Genomic DNA, 20,942 nt, shown 5'->3' on the forward strand with positions numbered 1-20,942 from the left:
ATATGTATATTTTAAATACGATCAGATTTTAAAAAATACGTTATTTCATTTTTATATTTACTTTGATAAAAGCTATTTGGCCTTAATTCTGTTATAGTTTTTTGTTTTTGTTTTTTTAGAGGCGGGGGGAGAGAGAGAGAGAGATGGGGGGAGGGGCAGAGGGAGAGGGAGAATCATAAGCAGGCTCCACTCCCAGGACAGAGCTGTCTCAGGGCTCCATCTCATGACCCTAAGATCATGACCTGAGCCGAAACCAAGAGTTGGACACTTAACTGACTGAGCCACCCAGGCATACTTTATAGTTTGTTTTTATGCCTTCCTTTTAAAAAATATTTTATGCTCATGTTTTATTTGGGGATTTTCCTTCACATTTTACAACTTTTATTCAATTTATGCCATATTATTATTTCAATAATATAAAGATTTATAATGCTTAGAGTCTATCCTGAGTATAATACTAATGAAAATCTTCATGGAGGAACTTGAGTCTGGCCAGTAGATCATTTCTGGAAGGAAGTTATGCAAGGCATGAATATGAAATGTGAGTTGTGGAAGTCTAAATCCCAGCTGATACCTGAGAAATGTACTTTCCTAAAGTCGACCAACCCAACTTTTAACAGATCTGGGCCACTCTCTAACTGGATCCTATTATGGGTTCCTTGTATTGATTTTAATGAAAAATCCCTAATCGACTGAAGTGCGAGGAGATACTCTCTGCTTTCAGAGCTATTTTTGTTATATTTTGCATCATCCTTATGATCGTTCTGGATAAGAATAACAATGTATCCTAGAGAAATACTATTTTAAAAACCTTACAGATAAACAGTTAAAACTTTAAATACTTTCCATAATAATTTTAAAACAAATAGAAATGTAGTATCTATACCATGTATATCATGTTATCTATCCTACATATTTTATAGTGATATGTATTTATACATACTGCGCTTGCAATAGGAAATACATTTTTGGTTTCCCATAGTATGCTGCAAGATTCAAAAGCAGAAGTCCTAAACCTCTGAAGGCAGCATAAGAAAAATTTTTATTTGAACCTCAAAGTTGTCTTTTAGCAGTCTGTGTCATATATAAAAGAAGAGTCAAAATGTTGGTTTTGTTCTATTTATTTTTGGTGGGTGGGGAGGGGCGGTAAAAAAAAGTTTGGTTTTTGCTTCAAGGAGCTTTCCTAAAGAGTAGTAACTCATTCATTACACATTCCCATGGATGACATGTTTTCTTGGCTTTCATGACAGTTTGAATTCAAGGTAATGTGCATAAAATGTATTTTTCTGAAATTCAGTGTATTCACTTGGACACACACGGGGTGACCCTTGTGTTCTCATTCTCACACAAATGGTATTGGCACTTCGGCTTCAAGAACAAATAAAAAGTATCATAAATACAACTTGTGATTTGGGTCTGGGCTAATGACTAAGGAACTATTCAGCTATAATGGTCTTGGATATTTCAATGCCCTGTGAACCTACAGTTAATGAAGAGACTGCTGATTCTACAAACTATGCCACCAACAAGGGAATGAAGGAAGAGTTATAAGTCTGATGCAAAGTTCAGAGCAAAATATCAATCAATAATCTCCTTCTCACTTTTGCGATATCAATAAAGTAGAGAGTGAGGGTAAGAATTACATGAATAATGATAAATAAAAAGCATCTACAGAAATGAGAAAATAATTCTCATTAAATTTGCCACTTATTCTAGTTCAATAAGATGCTTGTGAGGAAAAGAACTAAGGCAGGAAACTAGTTACGTTGTTGTTTAGAATTTCTTAAGAGCAAAAAATGAATACCAATCAACTTTCTCGGTTTAATATTGTCTTAAAACGTGTTATTTTGGAACTTGAACACCTATGTTATGCCTTGAAAATTCGAAGCAAAAAGTAAAATCATGTAGAAAGCCAGAAATGTCATCAACACATCTACACAGATGTTTGCTTGTAGTTTTTGGTATCCAAAACCTTTTTTCCACACATTGCACAGATGCCTAAAACAAACAAACAAAACATGTAAGCAATCAAATCATAATACCGACTAATAATACCAAATACCGAATACCAACAGTTTGCTTTATTTAAGTCACTCCTGAGGCTTAAAACATAAATTAACAGCATGAGAGAAGAGAAAAAGAAAGCATAGACCTGTAACTACAAACAAGTTCTAAGTTTTATCTTGCTTTAGAAAAAAGAGCACTTGATGAACAGCATCTATGAAAGGCTACTCCTTTCTTGTGTTATCTAAGTCAGCACCAAGAGTAGGCTAGATATGAATAGAAAAACGGTACTGAAAGAAACTTACCCTTTTTGTAGGCACAGCCCTGGCAGTAATGAGAACCCGGTTGGTGCACAGAACTTTTACAAATTCTGCAAGTGGAGAACTTATTCTTTCCATATGGATCGAATCTAGAGGTTTTTTTTTTTTTTAAAAGAAAAAAAATGTATAATAGAATAGAAACACTTAAATGACCTCCCTTTAGCAACAAATGGGATCAATCCATGCTCTTTGTTCTGTGTCACACTGTCTGACTGATGGGCACGGCACGCTTGCAGCTGGCTCCTCTCCCCGCGCCTGCACACCCCTGCCCCTTCTATATGACTTGTATGCTGGTGAACAGTCAGTTCCTTAATCCCAAACCTGTTTCTACAAGTTGTATTTGCCCATCTGTGTGTGTGATATAGTTTAATATTATGGAAACTGATGAAATGTGGTACAAAAAGAGTGACCAATTCTATTAAAAACTATGAGAATGCTTTAGGATGGCTGGGTCAGTGACAGTCACTGAACTGCCACTGAATTAGGTGAGACAGCTTCAAAATAGGGGCAAGATCGTAAGTGGAAGGACTTGCCACTTTGCAAGTCTGTCAGTTTTGGCTCCGCTTTAAAGATACTGGAAATGTGCATTCTGGTTATGATTTATGTGAGGAAAATGATGAACTCTTATCAGTAGACTCATACTCAAAAAGCCTGTCTCAGTGCCAAAGGACTGATGAATGCATGTGCTGTTATGTGCTGTGACTTATAAGAAGGTATGTGTATGTTTTAATAATCGCCTCCTTTAACTGACATTTTCCATTAATTGATCCAATCCCCTTGCATAAAAGAGTTTCTACTACATGAAAGTGCCACCTTATAGTGACTGGAGTAGAAAATAATTCCCCCTAAATTGGCCATAACTTTTGTAACAATACTCATATACCGAATGCCAACACTGTCCTAGACCTAGTTTCTTCTCTTGGGGTAGTGTAATACAATAGCTCATTTTCAAAGGTTAATTTCTCCAAACCCAAAAGAATGTCACTGTACTCTGCACAAGGGAAGACAGATATTCCTCTTTTTAATAAGCTCGATTTGTGTGCATCCATATGGATGCTTACTTTTGCTTCAAACCATATTTTATTCTAAGATGTACATTTTAGTATGTCTGAAATCTTACAATTAATTGGCAGAGCTTTTTCTTTCTTAAAGCAATGATACATCTTCTAAGTGTTGGTATCTTAGATTCAATGCAGTACAATAGTACGCTTTCCAGTGTGAGACATTTGGAGTATCCAAAGTAACAGCTACTTATTAATGATACTGGAGTGAGGTTGGGAGCATAAAGGAACTGGAAGTGTCTAAAACTGTACAATCTGTAAAAATTACAACTTAGTTAATAATAACTGAACGGTCTTCGAAGACATCAATGAGTCAGAGCAATACTTAGTGTGACGCTCCACTGAAGATTAAGTCTCTTACGCTGTTTTACATCCATTATTTAAAAAGTACCGTTATGTACTTATGGTAGCCAGACACTACAGGTAGTAAAAGCTTTATTATTATTATTTCTAATCCTTGGGATGCCATGAAACAGGTGTTTATTCATTCAGCAAATACTTGGTGAGGGCCTACTATGTGCCTGTCACTGTTCTACACACCAGAGATGAACTTGACAGACAAAGCCTCTGTCCTCAAGCTGACATTCTAGTAAGACAACAGGGAAAGGGAAGACAGTAAGTAAAGGAATAAACATGTTTTTCAGATGGTGATACACGTTGAGGAGAAAAGTCAAACAGGATATTGCGGCAGACATGAGGGGAAGGAGGGAAGATATTAATTCAAATGCTGGTTAGGGACTCACTCTGAGGAGGTGACATCTCAGCTGAGACCCTAGTAACAAGAAGGTGCCAGCTATGTAAGTAAGCTCTGTGGGACGAGCTCCAGGAGGAAGGAGCTGCAAGCACAAACCTCTTCCAGTGGGAGTGGCCTTGGTCTATCTGATGCAGGAGTTGCTGCAACGGGGAGTCAGAGAGGTGGGAGGGGCCAGATCATGGAAAACCTTGTTAGGAAAGTGGGTGCAGGGGTTAGATTATATTCTACGTGAAAAGAAAAGCAATTCAGGGTTCTGAGAAAAGCACTTCTGTGCCCTTTAAAGGACCACTCTGGCTACTATGAGACTGAACCATAAAGAACTAGAGAGGAAGCAGAAAGATGGAGAGTTATTATGGCATCTAAGTAAGAAATACCAGTGGTTTGGAAGAGGGTAATAGCAGTGAGATGGACAGAAGCAGGTGGATTCAGGTTATATGTTGGTGGCAGAGCTAAAGAACTTGCTGATGAAAGAGAAGTGAGGAAAAGGGAGAGATCAGTGCAGAATTCTAGCTCTTAGGCTCGCAAGGCTGGACTGGAGGGGTGTGATGATCAGACTCCTATTAGAAGACTGCAGGAACAAGAGGTTGCCTGGTAGACGCCAAACTGGTAAGTCAAGTAGGCAGCTGGGTATATCTTTGGAGCTCAAAAGAGAAGTCAGGACAGGGGATATAAATCTGGGAGTCATTAACATACAGTTTGGGGGTGCCTGCGTGGCTCAGACATTAAGCGTCAGCCTTCGGCTCACGTCATGATCCCAGGGTCCTGGGATGGAGCCCCACATTGGGTTCCCTGCTCGGCGGGAGCCTGCTTCTCCCTCTCCCACTCCCCCTGCTTGTGTTCCCTCTCTTGCTGTCTCTCTCTGTCAAATAAAATCTTAAAAAAAAACAACAAAAAAACAACAAAAACCATACAGTCTGAATTTAAAGCCTTTGGACTAAAGTCACTTGAGGAGAGATTATATACATTTATAAATAGAAAAAAAAGAGAAAGGTCTAGGATTGAGTCCAGAGGCACCTGACTGAGAAGGAACGGTGAGTTGGGAGGAAAAAAAGAGTATGGTACCCAACAGCCCAGAGAACAGAAGGCTGCAGAGGAGTCAGGTTGGCTCAGTCAGTGAAGCAAGCCACTCTTGATCTCGGGGCTGTGGGTTCAGGCCCCACATTGAGGGTAGAGCTTACTTTAAAAAAAAGAGAGAGAGAACAGAAGGTTGCAAAAATGAGAGCTGTTAAAAGGTTAAGTAAGGTAAGAACAGAGAAGTCCATCAGGTGTGATCCTGCTGAGAGCAGCTGCAGGGGTTTGGTGAGGCTGAAGTCGCGAATCGGACTTAACTGAGAAAGCATCTGAATAAGGCTTTTGGAAACTTTTGCTGTGAAGGGAAGCAAGGCAATGGGGTGGCAGCTGGAAGGGTTCATGGCATTTTTAAGACTGGAAATAATAAAGCGTGGTGTCAAAAAAAAAAGTGATTTTTAGGGTGGGAGACACTTTTATCTCCATTCTTAGATGAAAAAGTAAAGTTCAGAAAACTGGCTTAATTTCCTGAAGGCCCCAGAGCTAGATAGGAACAGAGTCCAAATCCAAATTTAGGGCTGACTCCAGAGCTTCTGATCTGTCTACATCCCTCTATTACCTCCAATTTGTATGAGAATTAAGAACCAGATAAAATAACCTAGAGTAAACCTAAACCAGGCAATATTATTCCAAAACTAGTTCTATAAAACATAGCACACTGAAGCACCTGAATGAAACTGCAAAGTAGTTTTAGGGATAAGAAATCACAGTTTTCAAAAGAAAAAAAAAAGAATGAGATTAAATAAAAGTCATTTTTTCTGATGAAACTATATATTAAAAAAGTAGCACTAATATCTTCATATATTGATACACTGAGGAGGAGCAGGGTGAAACCAGCAGGTTGTAACAGACAGCTTGGCTTTGCATGCTAGGAACTACTGAACTCTGTTTTATCGCGATAGAATGATGCACACCAAATTCACTCCAGCATGTCTAAGACCAAAGAGAGTGGAAAGTTATATGCCTGCGGAGTGGCTGCTCCTATTACCTACCTTGCTTTTTTTGAAGTCAAAGCTTTATTTTCGTTCAGCTTTCTTCCGCCACTTTCTAAATCAAAATATACATGTATTTTAGCAGGTTATTTCTGCACATTTCACTATAACATATACATTTAACATTTAACAGTTAGTTAAAAAGTTCATTCTTTGGCCTCCTACCAGTAGACTAGTCTGGATCAAAATTTTCAAAAATCCCCAGGTAATACCCAGGTTTTTAAGACACTACTTAAAAAGAAAACATTTATTATAAAGCAATAAAATTGTGGATAATCATTTTATTTCTCAGACTCAAAAGAGGACTTTAGGGATGGGTCTACACTTAATTTATCTAGAGTAAAATCTTAAAGCCACTACTTCGGTGCCATAGACCCTGAATACAGTACAAGTGTTTTTTTTCCTTCCCTTTGGGAACACCTCAACTGTAATAATGATATGAAGGTGAAAATGTAAATGTGTAAATGATTTGTTCAAGAATATAAAAGTCAGGTGAAGAGAGGGGGAATTAAATGCAGACTCTAATAAAGCGGAATCAAATCAGTTACTATGATCTACTCATTGGTTGAAAATCATTTAATGATTTTGCTATCTTTTGCCTGACAGATGAGGAACTCTTAACATGTAACCCAGAGAACTAAATAAAAGATATTAAATTATTGGGGGATCTGGAATTCTTTAATAGTTAAGAGATAAAATACTTTGTACACAAAAGATTTATTTTTACAAATAATGTAAAGCTAAAACATTTGTAACAGGAAGCATGGGATTCAACTTCTCTTTTCCAAATGGAAAAATACCTGTGGTATTCCTTGCACCGTCTTTCCATGTGTCTGGAGTGATAACAGTACCAAGTTTCTTTTCACCTGTTATAACAAGATAGTAAAAGTAAGGGGAATTCGGATTTACTATCTAATAAATACACTACATGGAGCTTAAAATTCAGTGGTATCAACCACTGTCTTACAGTCGGAGCCTTTTCATGCCGGGGTAGGGACTATGAAACGAGACTGAAGATACTAACTGTGGGCAATGGGTAACTGAGAAATTCCACGGAGAAAGAAATAACCTTAGCTGGGGAAATCCAGAAAAGCCTATGGAGGAGGCAGGAAGAGGGTCTGGATCTGGCAGTGGGGCTGTGAAGAAAGAGGAGGAGAGATGATGAAGGCAAACTAGAGAAAGGATATATCCTGAAGAAAGGCATGGAAAGCTCAGGGCACACATGGGCATGCAAAGTAGATTGGTTTGGCCAAAGAGTGAAGGTAAGAATAAGTGAAAATAAAGTTGGAAAGATAAGCTGGGCCCTCATTGTGGAGGGTCATCCTGAATGCCAGGCTCTAAATATAGAAACCCCAAATTATTCTCTGCACACTGAGAATTTATTAAAGGTTTTAAATCCAGGAAACGAAAGAATGCAGTTATATTTAGGTTCAATGCAAGTATCTGTTGTGATTACTATAAACTATGTCCTGGCATAATGATGAAGGATGGTAAGACAAAATCTTTACCCTTTGGTTCTACTGTCTAGCATTTGGTAGGAATGTAATACTTGTTGCATGAATGAAAAGAAAAGGTGACAAGATGCAAGAATGAAAGGTGGAGTCAGGGTCTAATTGAGCATTTTTATATGGAAGGGGAGCTGATTAAGGATTTCAAAGGATATAGAGACAAAGAGGTAGAGAGGGATGGCAACAAGGACATGAGTAGAATTTTCCTTGAAAAAGGGGAAAGAAGTAAATGAGCATGGATGCAGATTTGTTTATGGGTATGGCAAAAGAAATAAAAGAAGTTGAGAATGTTCCCGTGTAATTACCTTGCTTTTCTAATACCTATAAGGAGGTATTTGTCAACAGAGGATGAGGTAGGTGAAGGTGTGGAAGTTTAAGGAACCAGAGAGCTTGGAATAGTCACTAGCGACAAAGGGCAAGGGGACTGACTAAAGATAAGTTAAAAAGACTGATGAATAGTATTAAAGATCTTAAAGAAGGTAGAAAGGTATCAGAGCAAAGAAATAATACATAGACTTTCAGAAGTGCAGAGAAGTAAAAAGCAAATGACCTTTTAGGACACATATCACGTCCCAGAACCAACTATGTGTACTTATTTTAATACCACATTAGATCTTGGGTTCTCAAAATTTTCATGTATCTTAGGAAGTTAACTCTCACAATTTGCCCAGTATCCTCAATTTCCCTGAGAAAAAGCACTTATGGTGTAAAGAACATCACACAAAACAAGTTAAAACAGGCAGAATAACAGTCCTCTAAAGTTAAAATATACAGAATTAACACAAATTACATAGGAGGCTAAATTTACATGTTTAGGAACTATACTACATAAGAGAGAAGACATCAAGGAAGGTGCATAACCTAAATATATGTAAGTCATATTTACTCAAAGAGGCAAAACCAAAAAACTTAAGTACTGGATGGAGTAGAGTTAAAGGACATCAATGTCAAAAAGCTTAATGTGCTTTTTGGAGCGATGAAAATATTCTAAAATTGATTGTGGTGATGGTTGCACAACCCTGTGAATATAATGAAAATAACAGAATGGTACATTTTAAATGGGTGACTTGTATCTATGTCAATTACATTGCAATAATTTTTTAAAAGCTTAATGTGAGACGATGATATAAAGCACAGAAAAATGGAAATATTAGTTCCACTCTACCCCTCATAAAATGGGGCAGAGTTCAATTCTGAGTGCCACATATTGGGGGTTATGATAGAAATAACCAGTTTTTGAGTATACACTAAGGCACTTTTAAATCAGGCTTTACCTACATTATCTAATTGTCACAAAACCCATAAGTTACGTATTTTTCTCATTTTTCAAATGAGAAAACTGGGGCCAAGAAATATTCGATACTAGCCCATAATTATTCTTTTACCTAATGTAAAAACTGTGATTCAAACTCATGCGTGCCTGTGTTCAAAGGTTTATCTACTGTGTGGGGGGGAGGTATAAACAAAGTGGATTATGTTAATATTAATCCAGATAAGAGGACTTGAAACCTTGTCTCAGAAGAGCCAGAAATGTCTAGCCTGAGGAAAAAGAGACTTAGGGATATGACAGCCGTTTTAAAGCAAACAGTCTGTGACATCAAAAAATCATATTTTCTAGAAACCTCAAGAGTTTAGAATTAGAATTTAGAATTTAGAATTAGAAATTAGAAATTAGAATTTAGAATTAGAATCACTGATGGCAACAATAGGGAGGAAGGACTTTTCTAAAAGTGAGAGACATCGATACAGACTGCTTTGAAGGTGGTGAGACTTTTTGAACCCTGCCTCAATACCACAGGTATTCATGCAAAGAGCATTTAAGCCACTGGATAGGCTGCTAACTTAGGGCTGCTGGTTAAAATATAGGATGCCCGGTTAAATTTAAATTTCAAACAATGAATGGCGTTTTAGTACTGTCACGTCCTAAAAGTAAGTCCAATGTACTTTCAGTAGTAAAGAGCACCAAGCAAAGACAAGTCTCAAATATTGCACGGGACCTACTTCTCCTAATAAAAAGTGTTCATTTTTTTTAATGTTGCTAAATCTGGAAAATCTAGATATTGTATGTTACTTTTGAGATCCATTCCAACCCTGAGGGTCTGTGAGGCGAAGGAGCCAGTCAAGAGCTGTATGAGATCCCGGGTTGGTCGTAGGGGAGGCAAAGGAAATAGACAAATGAGTGCAAAACTAAGACCACTCTGAATGCAAAACGACTATACGGTCGTGGAGGAGGGAAGGAATGGTCAAAGGGGTAGAAGGACAAAGGCTGGCATCGGAGACCTGTGGCCGAAAGAAAAACAAAGAAAAGGCGAAGTACCCGAAGAGCTCCAGTTAGCTTCTCCTAGCCTCCTTCTCCCAAAGATGTGGCCCCTTAACTCACATTTTTCGCACACCATCCTTCCCCGACGGTTCCCTTGGCCGCAGAAACAGCAGCAGCTCGAAAATGTCAACACAACAGCCAGGGAAGGATTCCCCTTCCGGGTTACGACAACCCACTTCCGGCCCTTCCGCCCTCCGCCCCGCCCATTCCACACCTGAGAAGCCGCGGGAGGAATTAAACGCGAGCTGGAAGGCGGGGCTGTTCCCATTGCCCGCCCCTCCGGTTCTGCAATTGGCTGTGCGGTCTTGGGTCTCCGCCCCACAGGCCTGCGCCTGCGCGATGGCCAGGGCGGCGAATCGTACCTGATGGTGGGAGGTAGTAGACCCCGTTTCTCTTCCGCTGGCGGGAGAGTTAGGTAAGCCCAGCGGAACCCTCCCGGCACGCGGGCCTCCCGGGGGTGCAAGCAGCCCCCACCAACTGCCCATATAACCGAGAGCGTATGTGCCCCCAGCCCGCCCGCGCCCGCCGTCCGTCCGAGGGCCACCCTTCCGGCGTGACCCAGGGGCTGCCCTGATGGACCCGGTTCTCTTTCGGAGCCGTCTTTCTGCGTGGCCCTCCCATTTCTCCTGGTCTCCGCGCCCGTGCTCTTTGATTATGCCTCTCAGCGCGTCCCCCGCTGCTCACACTCGCCCTGGGTGAGGCTTGGGCAGAGTCCCGAGCGACCGAGTTTGGGGTGGGGCTGCCGAGACAGGTCCTGCGATTTCCGCGGAGCCTCCTGTGCGAGCCTCAGTGCCTGCGAACCCGGGCTAGGTCAGACGGCGGACGCCAGGGCCGTGGCCGCCGGAGGGGCGCCCGACGGGCGTCCTTGTGTGCTCGCCAGGGCCCACCCCAGGGCTGCTTTCGCAGGACCCACCCTCTTTCCTTCGTTCGTTCATTCATTCAGTAAGCATTTGAGTTTGGGTACTGCTCACTGTATTAGATCCAAATCTGCTCATGTCACTTGGGATTCTGAGAGGTGCCCAGAAGAATAATCCGAAGAGGTGTCGGTTGAGACAGTGTATTCCGGATCCTCCGCCCCGCCCCTCAGTCCGCGGAGGATAGGACCTGCGAGAAACTTTTCCATTCTCCCTTCTTGCAGTTTGTTCTTTTCTCAACCCCTGATGTGTATCTTTATATCAAAGAGGCGAGGCTTTGATGTGGCTTTCGTGCTTGGGAGCTTGGGACCTTGGACATGTCCCCTAACGTGTCTTATCCTGTTTCCTTATCAGTAGAGTATTTGCCTTGGAAAATTGTAGTGTGAATTAGATCAGAGCTGTTAGGATAAGGCCTGGACTTCCCCTTTTGTTTTTCTGGAATATTCACCACAGTGTAACATGTGGATTGTTACTTTAATAAGGTCCTACTTAACATTAGTCAGTACTATGTATTATGTTAAGTAACTTATAAATAAACATATTATACATATAATGTGTATTTTATAGAGAGAAAGTAGACTTTTTTCTCTTATTTATGCTCTACTTTTGATTGGAACTTAGCACATGAAACAGACATTGTCATTTTGGTATTTCTGGAGCATTGGGATCCCTTAGTTTAGCATAATGTTCTTTGAACTTTCTTGATTACACTGGCCACCATTTGAGTATTCAAGTGTGCACTTGGTGTCACTTGTCATTTGCCAGAAGATGTGAACTACTGTGATGTTAGACAAGGGTCCACAGTGGTTAAAAAAAAAAAAAAAGCCAACATTTTGGCCAAAGTGTATTCATGGGGTTTCTAGAATGCATAGGTTATATTTCCAACAAGAGCAAATCATTAATCCGTGCATGTTGTTTTTACCTCTGTGATTTTGGCAAAAAACAGAAAAAGAAAAGAAAACGAATCCCTTAATTGGACCTAATACATGACCCTTTTACAGAAGCTAGTTATAAATATTTAAGAAATTAGTAAATTTGTCCTCTTCAAGCTCTGAGACCTTTTTGAGCCATATTAGTCTACATGTACATTTATACATATGCATCTTCCCATATTCTGAAACTAATACATTATTGTGCGTAGAAAATTGACTTGTTCTTGCTTACTTTTAGGTGTTGGACCATTTAGACAATGGAAAAAATCATTACTGGATATGCTCTTTTCTTAATTTTTCATTAGATAGCCTCAAGAAAACACCATGAAAGATACTGATATCAAGAGACTACTGTATACCCATCTTTTATGCATATTTTCAATTATCCTAAGCGTCTTCATTCCATCATTCTTCTTGGAGAACTTCTCAATATTGGAAACACACTTGACATGGTTGTGCATCTGTTCTGTTTTTGTAACTGCCGTCAATCTAGTATTATATTTAGTAGTGAAACCAAATGCATCCTCTAAAAGAAGTTCATTATCATACAAGGTAAGGCTTATTTCTTAATAACTGATTTTTAGATAGAGGTAGTGTTTCTTTTAATGAAAGAATAAAGTATTATTCAAGTACTCATGGGGTTATTTACAATGAGTAAAGAGAACCTGATTTTTTTTTTTTTTTTCCAAATCAATAGCCTATTATTGCTGGAAGGCTGCCCACAATGTTCGATAGACCCTTGCCAAGCATCAGTTGTGGAATTAGGATGTCTTCAATGGATATTACAGCATTGTAAACCTAGATAGTCATGTTTTAAGTCACCATTGCAGATAAATGCATGATGTAGCACTCATATCTTTAAACTTTATAAGACATTTTAGTTTATTTTCATTTATTTTTTCCATTTCTGAGAGAAACTTAATGGATTTTTCAGAAATTACCAAATAAGCCTCTGTGGTAGCTTTGTTTTGAACATGACCTGCCTCGACTAAACAGTGTTAAAGTTTTCAAATATCAGAATCTATTTTCCGGAATATTCACTATGTGTAACACTTAACTATTACTTTAAATTAATAAAGTCCTCCCTTAACATTACCCAATACTATGTGTAGCTTTCTTAGATAATTTAAAACACATTTACTCCCCTACAATTAAAAAACTCACTGTGTGTCTTATAATTAGATCTTCTTAAGCTCCAAATCAAGTAGATCCCACACTGATTTGCAGACATGCAGGTCTTTTATCATATGCATCATATAATCACATGAATATGATTTGGGGAATTATTTAGTATTGTGCTTTTTTGGTACAATTTTCCAAATTGTTTTGTTTTTTAAATGAATTAAATGAATTTTGTTTTTAAATGAAAAAAAAAACTGTAGTTCTTATTTTCTGCAAAGATTTCATGCATCACATAATAAGGACTGTGCGTTTTTTTGTATCATAGCGTTCTGTTGTTGGTAAATATTTTATAAATACTGATTAGTAACATAGCTCAATGAATACTGTAGGAACAGAAATGCTTTTTTGATTCTAGTGCTGATTAGGTGGGTGGAATATGGGTGATGATTTGTGACTTGTAGGCTCTTTTGTGGGGCTGTCTAGAGGTCCGTGCACTTCAGGCTACCCGACGTAAAGAACATTCAACTGTTGCACACATGGGAATAAGTTGTATTTGTAGATAAAGTGGAAGCATTTGCTGTCCTCTAGGCATTGTCTTGAGCCTTCAAATTGTTCTCATTTCTTTTTTAGATAACCAGGTTTTTGAAATGCTGTATCTACTTTCTTATGTCATGTTTCTTCTTTCATGTAATTTTTGTTCTATATGGAGCACCACTCATAGAGTAAGTCTGAAATTTTTACCTTAAGGCAATAATATTTTAAAACACTTGTTTACTAAACAAAGCACTAACTCTGTTGGTGATGAATGAAAAACCATGGTGTGTTTAATTACCAGATCACAGAAGGATACTGACATCATTGCCCTTTGTTAGTAATGATATTCTTTTAACATTACTTCATAAGGAGAATAACTTAATTCATTGAATGCTTCTATTACCTAGCCTTTTATTGCCCCATTGCATGTGGGGGGTGGGGAGGTAGATGAGAAACTATACCAATAAATGTGTGGCCCTTAGAACCTCTAAGGGAACTTACCATAATGATATGTATAAATTAGTTACAATTAGCATATCAGTAAATATGATTCTGAAGTGCTTGAAAGAAGTTTTTCTTAAGTCAATAGATTCCTGTATTTAATTATTTAATAACCTAATGTTGATAGTTTAAAGGCAGAATTTAACTCAGCACTTTTTCAAAGCTGACCAGTTTTTTAAAAAAACTAAATTCATGAATATTTCTTATATAATGTTCATCACAGGCTGGGAAACTTCATCTAGCAGTGATTAATGATCACGGTGAGAGGGGCGCCTGGGTGGCTCAGTTGTTAAGCGTCTGCCTTCGGCTCAGGTCATGATCCCAGGGTCCTGGGATCGAGCCCCGCATTGGGCTCCCTGCTCCACGGGAAGCCTGCTTCTCCCTCCCCCACTCCCCCTGCTTGTGTTCCCTCTCTTGCTCTCTCTCTCTCTGTCAAATAAATAAAATCTTAAAAAAAAAAAAAAGATCACGGTGAGACAAGTTGTGACACACACATATAGTTATGTATGTAGTTTTATGTATATTTACACATAGTTGTATATATACACACACTAAATTAATGGGTAGTTCTTTTCTAGAGAGGTGAGGACAAGACCTTTGTAATGGGAAATGGTAGTTTCTATTTAATCCATTGTAGAGTAGAATGAATGTCTTGAGCAGTGGTTCTAAAACCAGCAGCATCAGCATTTTATCAAAAGCAAATTCTCAGGCTGCAGAAACTCTAGGGATGCAGCCCCCCAATCTTTATCTCACTTTCCAAGTGGCTCCAGTATAAGCTAGAGTTGAACCAGTAGTTGCAGAGAAAGTTCCAGAGACTATTCAGGAAGAAAGTTAATTATCTAAAAATGGGGTTGCTTGCAGTGGAGAGTCTCATATGGATCAGAGGGTATTTAACACTTCTGAACTCTATCATTAAAGCCTGATATTTGGGACGCTTGAGTGGCTCAGTCGGTTGAGCATCTGCCTTCAGCTCAGGTCATGATCCCGGGGTCCTGGGATCAAGTCCCACATCGGGCTCCTTGCTTAGCCGGGAGTCTGCTTCTCCCTCTGCCTGCCACTCCCCCTGCTTGTTCTCTCTCTCTCTCTGACAAATAAATAAATAAAATCTTTAAAAAAAAATAAAGCCGGGTATTTGCTAGATTGTTTTTTATAGCTTGTATTTCAGTAGTAAAATTTTTTATAGTTATCATTTTGGTAGGACTCCTGTTACCTTTCAAAGTAAAGTATAAGAAAATGTTTTTATGTTAAATCTATTTAAATAACCAAGATTATGTCGTGTACATGCACGTTTAATGCTTTAAAAAAATTAATAAAGCTTTTTTTTCCTAGGTTGGTGTTGGAAACATTTTTATTTGCAGTTATTTTGTCTACCTTTACTACTGTACCTTGTTTGTGTTTGTTAGGACCAAACATCAAAGCATGGCTAAGAGTTTTCAGCAGAAATGGGTAAGTTTTAATTTTATATTTTAGTGGTGTTTGAAATTAAAAAAAAATTAATGTAGTGTTTTTCTATTCATGGCAGCTTTCTGATTATTCTACGAGTGTTTTTCCAGACTGTGGTTCTCAAGAATGCCTTAAGGGCCCACCGTGGTTGGGGATTGGGGATAGGGAAGGGGTTGTATACATTTGAGGGGGGACTCAAGCAAGTAGAACTCTAGGCTCCTCCTTCCACTTTAGCAAGATCAGCTCTGCTTTTTTTCTGTATGGGAGGATTCCACTTCGCCTTTTGTTTGAAAAAAGGTTTCCCCTACCAAAAGAAGGCTTTGAGAACCACTCCTCAGGGATGATTTGTCACTGTGATAAAATTGCTACAGATAAAATTGCTTCCATACATCTTATAATGTAGAATTGGGATCCAAAATCTAAAAATGCTTAGTGTAACAACTATAATTTCTTGTTTAGCCTCTTTTGTGGTAAGACTTCTGAGTGCAAGTTTTATAGGATTTTATTTCCTTAGCAGCCATATATAAATTAAGCACAGCTAAGTTAGTTAGCTTCTTCAAAGGCATTGAAATGGTTCCTATCAGAAATGGTTAAATTGTGACTAAGAAAGCTGTGAAGTTATTTGGTGCCCGTGATTTTGTCCTCTTTATCACCCAATAGCAAAAATTTCTTGAGTTCTTACTCTGTGCTCCATGCTGTGAAGCTTTGTGTGGGTGCTGAAGTATTAGCCATAATTCTCTTGCTGAGAAGTTGTATGGTCAAGGGACAAGAATAAAATGAACAAACAATATGAGATTAAAATTGTGTCAATCAGATAGTAAATGCTATTGGAACTCAGAGGGGTAGGAAACCACTGAAGAATGAGCTGGATGGGGGAATGGTCAGTAAAGGATTTGGATCGGGAGTGTGAGATTTGGTGAGATGAAGGGAAAAGGGAAAGATATCCATGCTAAGGTAATGAATGAAACCATAGAAACTGAAGTGAAAGTGGTAATTTTTGTAATTTGGAAGGGAACAGCGCAAGTAGTACAGAGGCTGCATGCTGGCTAGCAGCTAGGCTCCAGAAATTATTGACGTTTTCCTTTTGAAATGAATATTGTTTCCCTGCAGAACTGTCTTCTGGTGTCGATAAGGTCTCTAGAAAACAAAAGTGTAATCATTGAAAACTTTCCCACATTGTTACCATAGTATCTCTAATGGCATTCATTTCTTCTAGCATTTTAGTTTGAAATTTTTAAGCAGTAAAAAACAGTTGAAACATTATAGGTTTGGATTGGTGATTTACTCAGCTTTGAACTGTGTTTCTAATAATGGTATATTTGGGGGAGACGTTGTCATCTGATTCTGCAGTTAGTTCTGCCATAGTGTGCAATATGCATCCCTAGAAATCCCTACACTATGCAAAATTGGGCACTAAAAAACACAGAGCTTATGGGAAAGGCAGGATTGAGGCATAACACTCGAAAACTCTTGACAATAATACATAAAAAAGATAGGAACTTAATAAAAATGGTAGTATAGTTTTATACATGTTAAATAGTTAAGTTGATAAACATTATAATGAATATGGTCCTTTTCCTTGGGGAAAAAAAACCCCTGAAATTTGCTTTCTGGAAGTAGTGTGGGAAGAGTTGCCACTTGTAAGTTATTATGAAGTGGTAAAGGAAGGTTGCTGTTAAATCTGATGGGAAGTTAAGGACCAGATGTGGAAGGTGTGACTCATACACATGAGGGAAACTAAGAGAGCTGGGAGTTGGGGTTTGTTTTGTTTTGTTTTTGTTTTTATTGTTTTGTGTTTCAAATTTTTATTTAAATTCATTAGTTAACATACAGTATAATATTAGTTTCAGGAATAGAATTTAGTGACTCATCACTTACATACAGCACCCAGTGCTCATCATAACAAGTGCCCTCCTTAATGCCCATCACCCATTTATCCCATCCCCCCTACCCACCTCCCCGCCAGCAACCCAGGGAGATGAGTTTTAAGTAGTATTGAGATATAATTCAAATACCATACACTTTGCCTATTTAAAGTGTACAGTTCAGTGGTTTTTAGTATATTCACAAGAGTTGTGCAGCCATCATCACTGTCAAGTTTAGAACATTTTCATCACCTCAAAAAAGAAACTCCATACCCTTTAGGTATCTCCTCCTTACCCCTGCTCCTCTAGCCCTAAGCAACAACTAATCTCTACTGTTTCTGTAGATTTGCCTATTCTGGACATTCGTAAAAGTGTTCTCATATAAAATGTGATCTTTTGTGATTAGCTTCTTTCACTTACCCATAATATTTTCAAAGTTCAGCTCTGCAGTAGTTCATTCCTTTTTATGGTCGAATAGCATTCCATTGTGCGTTTGTATGCCACATTTTGTTTACCCACTCATCAGCTGATGGACATCTGCGTTGTTTCTACTTTTTGCTGTTATGACTGAGCAGCTGGGAGCATTTGTATACAGGTTTTTGTATGGACATAATGTTTTTATTTTTTTGAGTATATGCCTAGGAGTGGAATTGCTGGGTCTTATGATAACTTGTTTAATTGTTTGAGGAACTGCCAGACTGTTTTCCAAGGTGGCTGCACCATTTTACATTCCCACAGCAGGGTATGAAGCCTCCAGTTCTCCTCCTGCAGCCTTGCCAACAGTTGTTATTACCTGCCTTTATGATTAGCGCCATCCTAATGGGTGTAAAGTGTTATTTCCTTGGGTTTTTTTATTTGCATTTCCCTACTGGCTAATGATGTCAAGCATCTTTTCATGTGCCTATTAGCAATTATATATTTTCCTTGGAGAAATATCTCTTCAGATCCTTCGGTCATTTTTGAATTGGGTTATTTGTCTTTTTTACTCTTAAGTTGTAAGAGTTCTTTATATATTCTAAATACAAATCCTTTATCGTATACATGATTTGCACATTCTTTCTTTCTGTGGGTTATCTTTTCACTCTCTTCATTGTGTCCTTTGAAGCACTAAACATTTTAATTTTGATGAAATCTAATTAATCAATTTTCGTCTTTTGTTGCTGTGCGTTTTTTAGGGTCATCTAAGAATCCATTGCCAAATCCAAGGTCATAAAGATTTACTCGTATGTTTTCTTCTAAGAGTTTTATAATTTTAGGTTTTACATTTGGGTCTTTGGTCCATTTTGTATAAGTTTTTGTATACAGTGTGAGGTAAGGGCCTACCTTCATTCTTTTGCACGTGGCCCACCAGTTGTCTCAGCACCTTTTGTTGAAAAGGCTATTTTCCCCCTTTGAGTGATTTTGGCACCCTTGTCAAAAATCAGTTGATCATAAACACATGATCTTTAGTTGTTTTTCCATTGACCTATATATTTATCCTTATGTCAGTACCCCACTGTTTTGATTATGTGATAGATGTTTGGGGGATGTGCATGTTTTGTGTATTCATACACTGCTCAGTGCCGATGGGTGCAGTTTTTATGTGTTTACTTAGTGTTTCTCAGATGAAATTGCTCATATTGTTCCCTAATATATCAGTCAAATGGGAACAAATTTGCATGTTCAAGATAAGCATTATAGCAGAACTGACTATATATATATAAGTTCCTAAAATTTTAAAATTGAAAAAAAAAATCAAACTTCAAAACTCAAGGGAAACAGAGAAACTACCCTTAATTTCTCTTAGTAACTTACCACAAATTTAATATGTATATATTTTCTAATTCTGCTTTAACCCTATTTCTACATTTAGCCTGAACTATACCTTGCAGCATGCCTATTATTTTCTGCTAGGTTGAAAAGAGCTTTTTAAAAATTTATTATAAAATTCGACTTTTGAGTATTTTGAGGTTTGCAGAGTTAATTTGTTGTCACCTTGTTTTCGTACCTATCGGCACTTTATCCCTTCTCAGAAAGATCTATAACAAAGTAAAACTAAAAATTATAGGAAGGGGAATACCGTTTTCCGGCTAGCAAGCAAACTGACAAAGATCTGTAAGTTTCATAATACATATGGTTTGGGGAGGTAAGTGCCAATGGGAATATAAATTGGTTCAAGCTCTGTGAAGGGCAGTTCGGTAATATCTGTAAAAATTAAAAATACCCATCTTTTGACCTAGCAGTTCCACTTCTAGGATTTTATGCACTAGATATATTTTCATACCTACAGAATATTCAGTGAGTAAGATTACTCATTGTAGCTTTGAAGCAGCTTAAATGTCCTTTAATAAGGGGTGGATTAAGTTAAATTTAATGCAGTTAAAAAAACAACAACAACCCAACCACTTCTTTATTTACTGATAATGCTGTTAAGTGGAAAAAAGCAAGGTGAAGAAATGTATGTAGGATGCTACTGTTTACGTAAAAAGTGAGCAGGAGAGAATAGATACACCTGTGTATCTTTGGAAGAATACATGAGATACTGACAAAAATATTGGTTGTCTCTGGGGAGGGGGTCTGAGAAGCTAGGGGACCAGCTCAGAAGACTTTGCACCTACTAATACCCTTTGGTGTCTTTTGAAATTTAAACCATAGTAATATACTACCTAGTCAAAATGAAAATTATAATGGATTAGGTTTTGCCAATATTAAACTTATTTGGGGGGTATTGAAAGTTAGGCCTGAATCAAGAAGTTTTTAGATTTCTTTTATGCCACCTAAACCTCGGTAGACTGCAGAAATATCCTTCGAAAATTTCTAACATACAACAAGATAATAGCTCTGTTACTGGAGGTCTATAGCTAAAAATAATCAATTTGTAATATGAAACAGTTAACATCGCACAGGGCAGGGCATGAAATAGTAATAGGCAAAAGTAACAACTTTTAAAGCATGTTCATGTGTCTTAGAGCATTTAAATCTCACAGCAGTCTGGTGAGATACTCCTGTTCTCACTGTTTTCTAGGTGAAGATACTAGAAAGCTGACAGGTTAAGTGATTTGCCCAAGCCCTGGAATAGCCAGTAAGCAGTAGAGCTGGCACTTGAATGCAGATCATCTGATAAGGACAGAAGGTTTTAGAAGACCACACTGAGGGTCAGAAAATGAGTTCCTGCCTTCTCTTCACTACGTAGTGGTGATCTTAGAGAAGCTATTTACCTTCAGAGATCCTCATGTGAAATACTGTTAGAAGAATGCTAATAAGCTCTTTGCAGGGTTATTATCAGAACTGAGTGAGATAAATGAAATCAAATAGCAAATGCTTAAGAAATGTTTGTCAAGTGGATTAACAAATGTCAGGGAGCATTTTTATATTTCATACTTCCAGTCCTGGCTGCTCTTTGTCTTGGTACCTCTTCCTGGTTTAGGTAGCAGACCAAGGAGTGTAGGGCATGGACAACCATGGAGAAGGAGGAAGTATTTTCAGTTGGTTTAATGTAAAATTAATTTGAACTTTGTCATGAGAGGGCAACTTAAGTCTTCATGTCTCCACCATCCCTTAGCGATAGTTCAGTTTCTTCCCTGGCATTTTTATCACACTTTTAAGAATTTAGCATAAATAGCAT

The 20,942-nt window shown here is 38.2% G+C and overlaps 2 protein-coding genes across 4 annotated transcripts in view; one reads left to right on the plus strand and one right to left on the minus strand.

Moving 5' to 3' along the window:
• PIGF (phosphatidylinositol glycan anchor biosynthesis class F) overlaps nt 1-20,942 on the plus strand; it is a 109,443-nt gene that overhangs the window by 64,678 nt on the left and 23,823 nt on the right. The window contains exons 1-4 of one of the 3 annotated variants that reach the window (XM_036121675.2): nt 10,324-10,442; nt 12,179-12,425; nt 13,626-13,717; nt 15,360-15,476. In XM_036121675.2, the coding sequence (XP_035977568.2) occupies nt 12,198-12,425; nt 13,626-13,717; nt 15,360-15,476 (437 nt within the window). In that variant the 5' untranslated portion in view covers nt 10,324-10,442; nt 12,179-12,197. Of the gene's footprint in view, nt 1-10,323; nt 10,443-12,111; nt 12,426-13,625; nt 13,718-15,359; nt 15,477-20,942 lie in introns of those variants that run through there. The other 2 variants (XM_036121676.2, XM_078056611.1) reach the window with 2 other exon arrangements.
• CRIPT (CXXC repeat containing interactor of PDZ3 domain) lies at nt 1,106-10,230 on the minus strand. Its single transcript, XM_036121678.2, has 5 exons — nt 10,088-10,230; nt 7,000-7,065; nt 6,200-6,254; nt 2,310-2,413; nt 1,106-1,998 (listed from the first exon to the last, which is right to left on the minus strand). Exons 1-5 carry the CDS (start codon nt 10,101-10,103, stop codon nt 1,934-1,936), a joined length of 306 nt encoding a protein of 101 aa, XP_035977571.1. The 5' UTR covers nt 10,104-10,230; the 3' UTR covers nt 1,106-1,933.

This window comes from Halichoerus grypus, chromosome 10 (genome assembly GCF_964656455.1).
Source record: "Halichoerus grypus chromosome 10, mHalGry1.hap1.1, whole genome shotgun sequence".
Classification (NCBI taxonomy): Eukaryota; Metazoa; Chordata; class Mammalia; order Carnivora; family Phocidae; genus Halichoerus; species Halichoerus grypus.

Coding starts and splice junctions, on each gene's coding strand:
- CRIPT (XM_036121678.2), bottom strand. Junction 2,414..6,199: donor TTGACTTCAAAAAAAGCAAG/GTAGGTAATAGG, acceptor AAAAACCTCTAG/ATTCGATCCATATGGAAAGA. Junction 1,999..2,309: donor GGGCTGTGCCTACAAAAAGG/GTAAGTTTCTTT, acceptor TGTTTGTTTTAG/GCATCTGTGCAATGTGTGGA.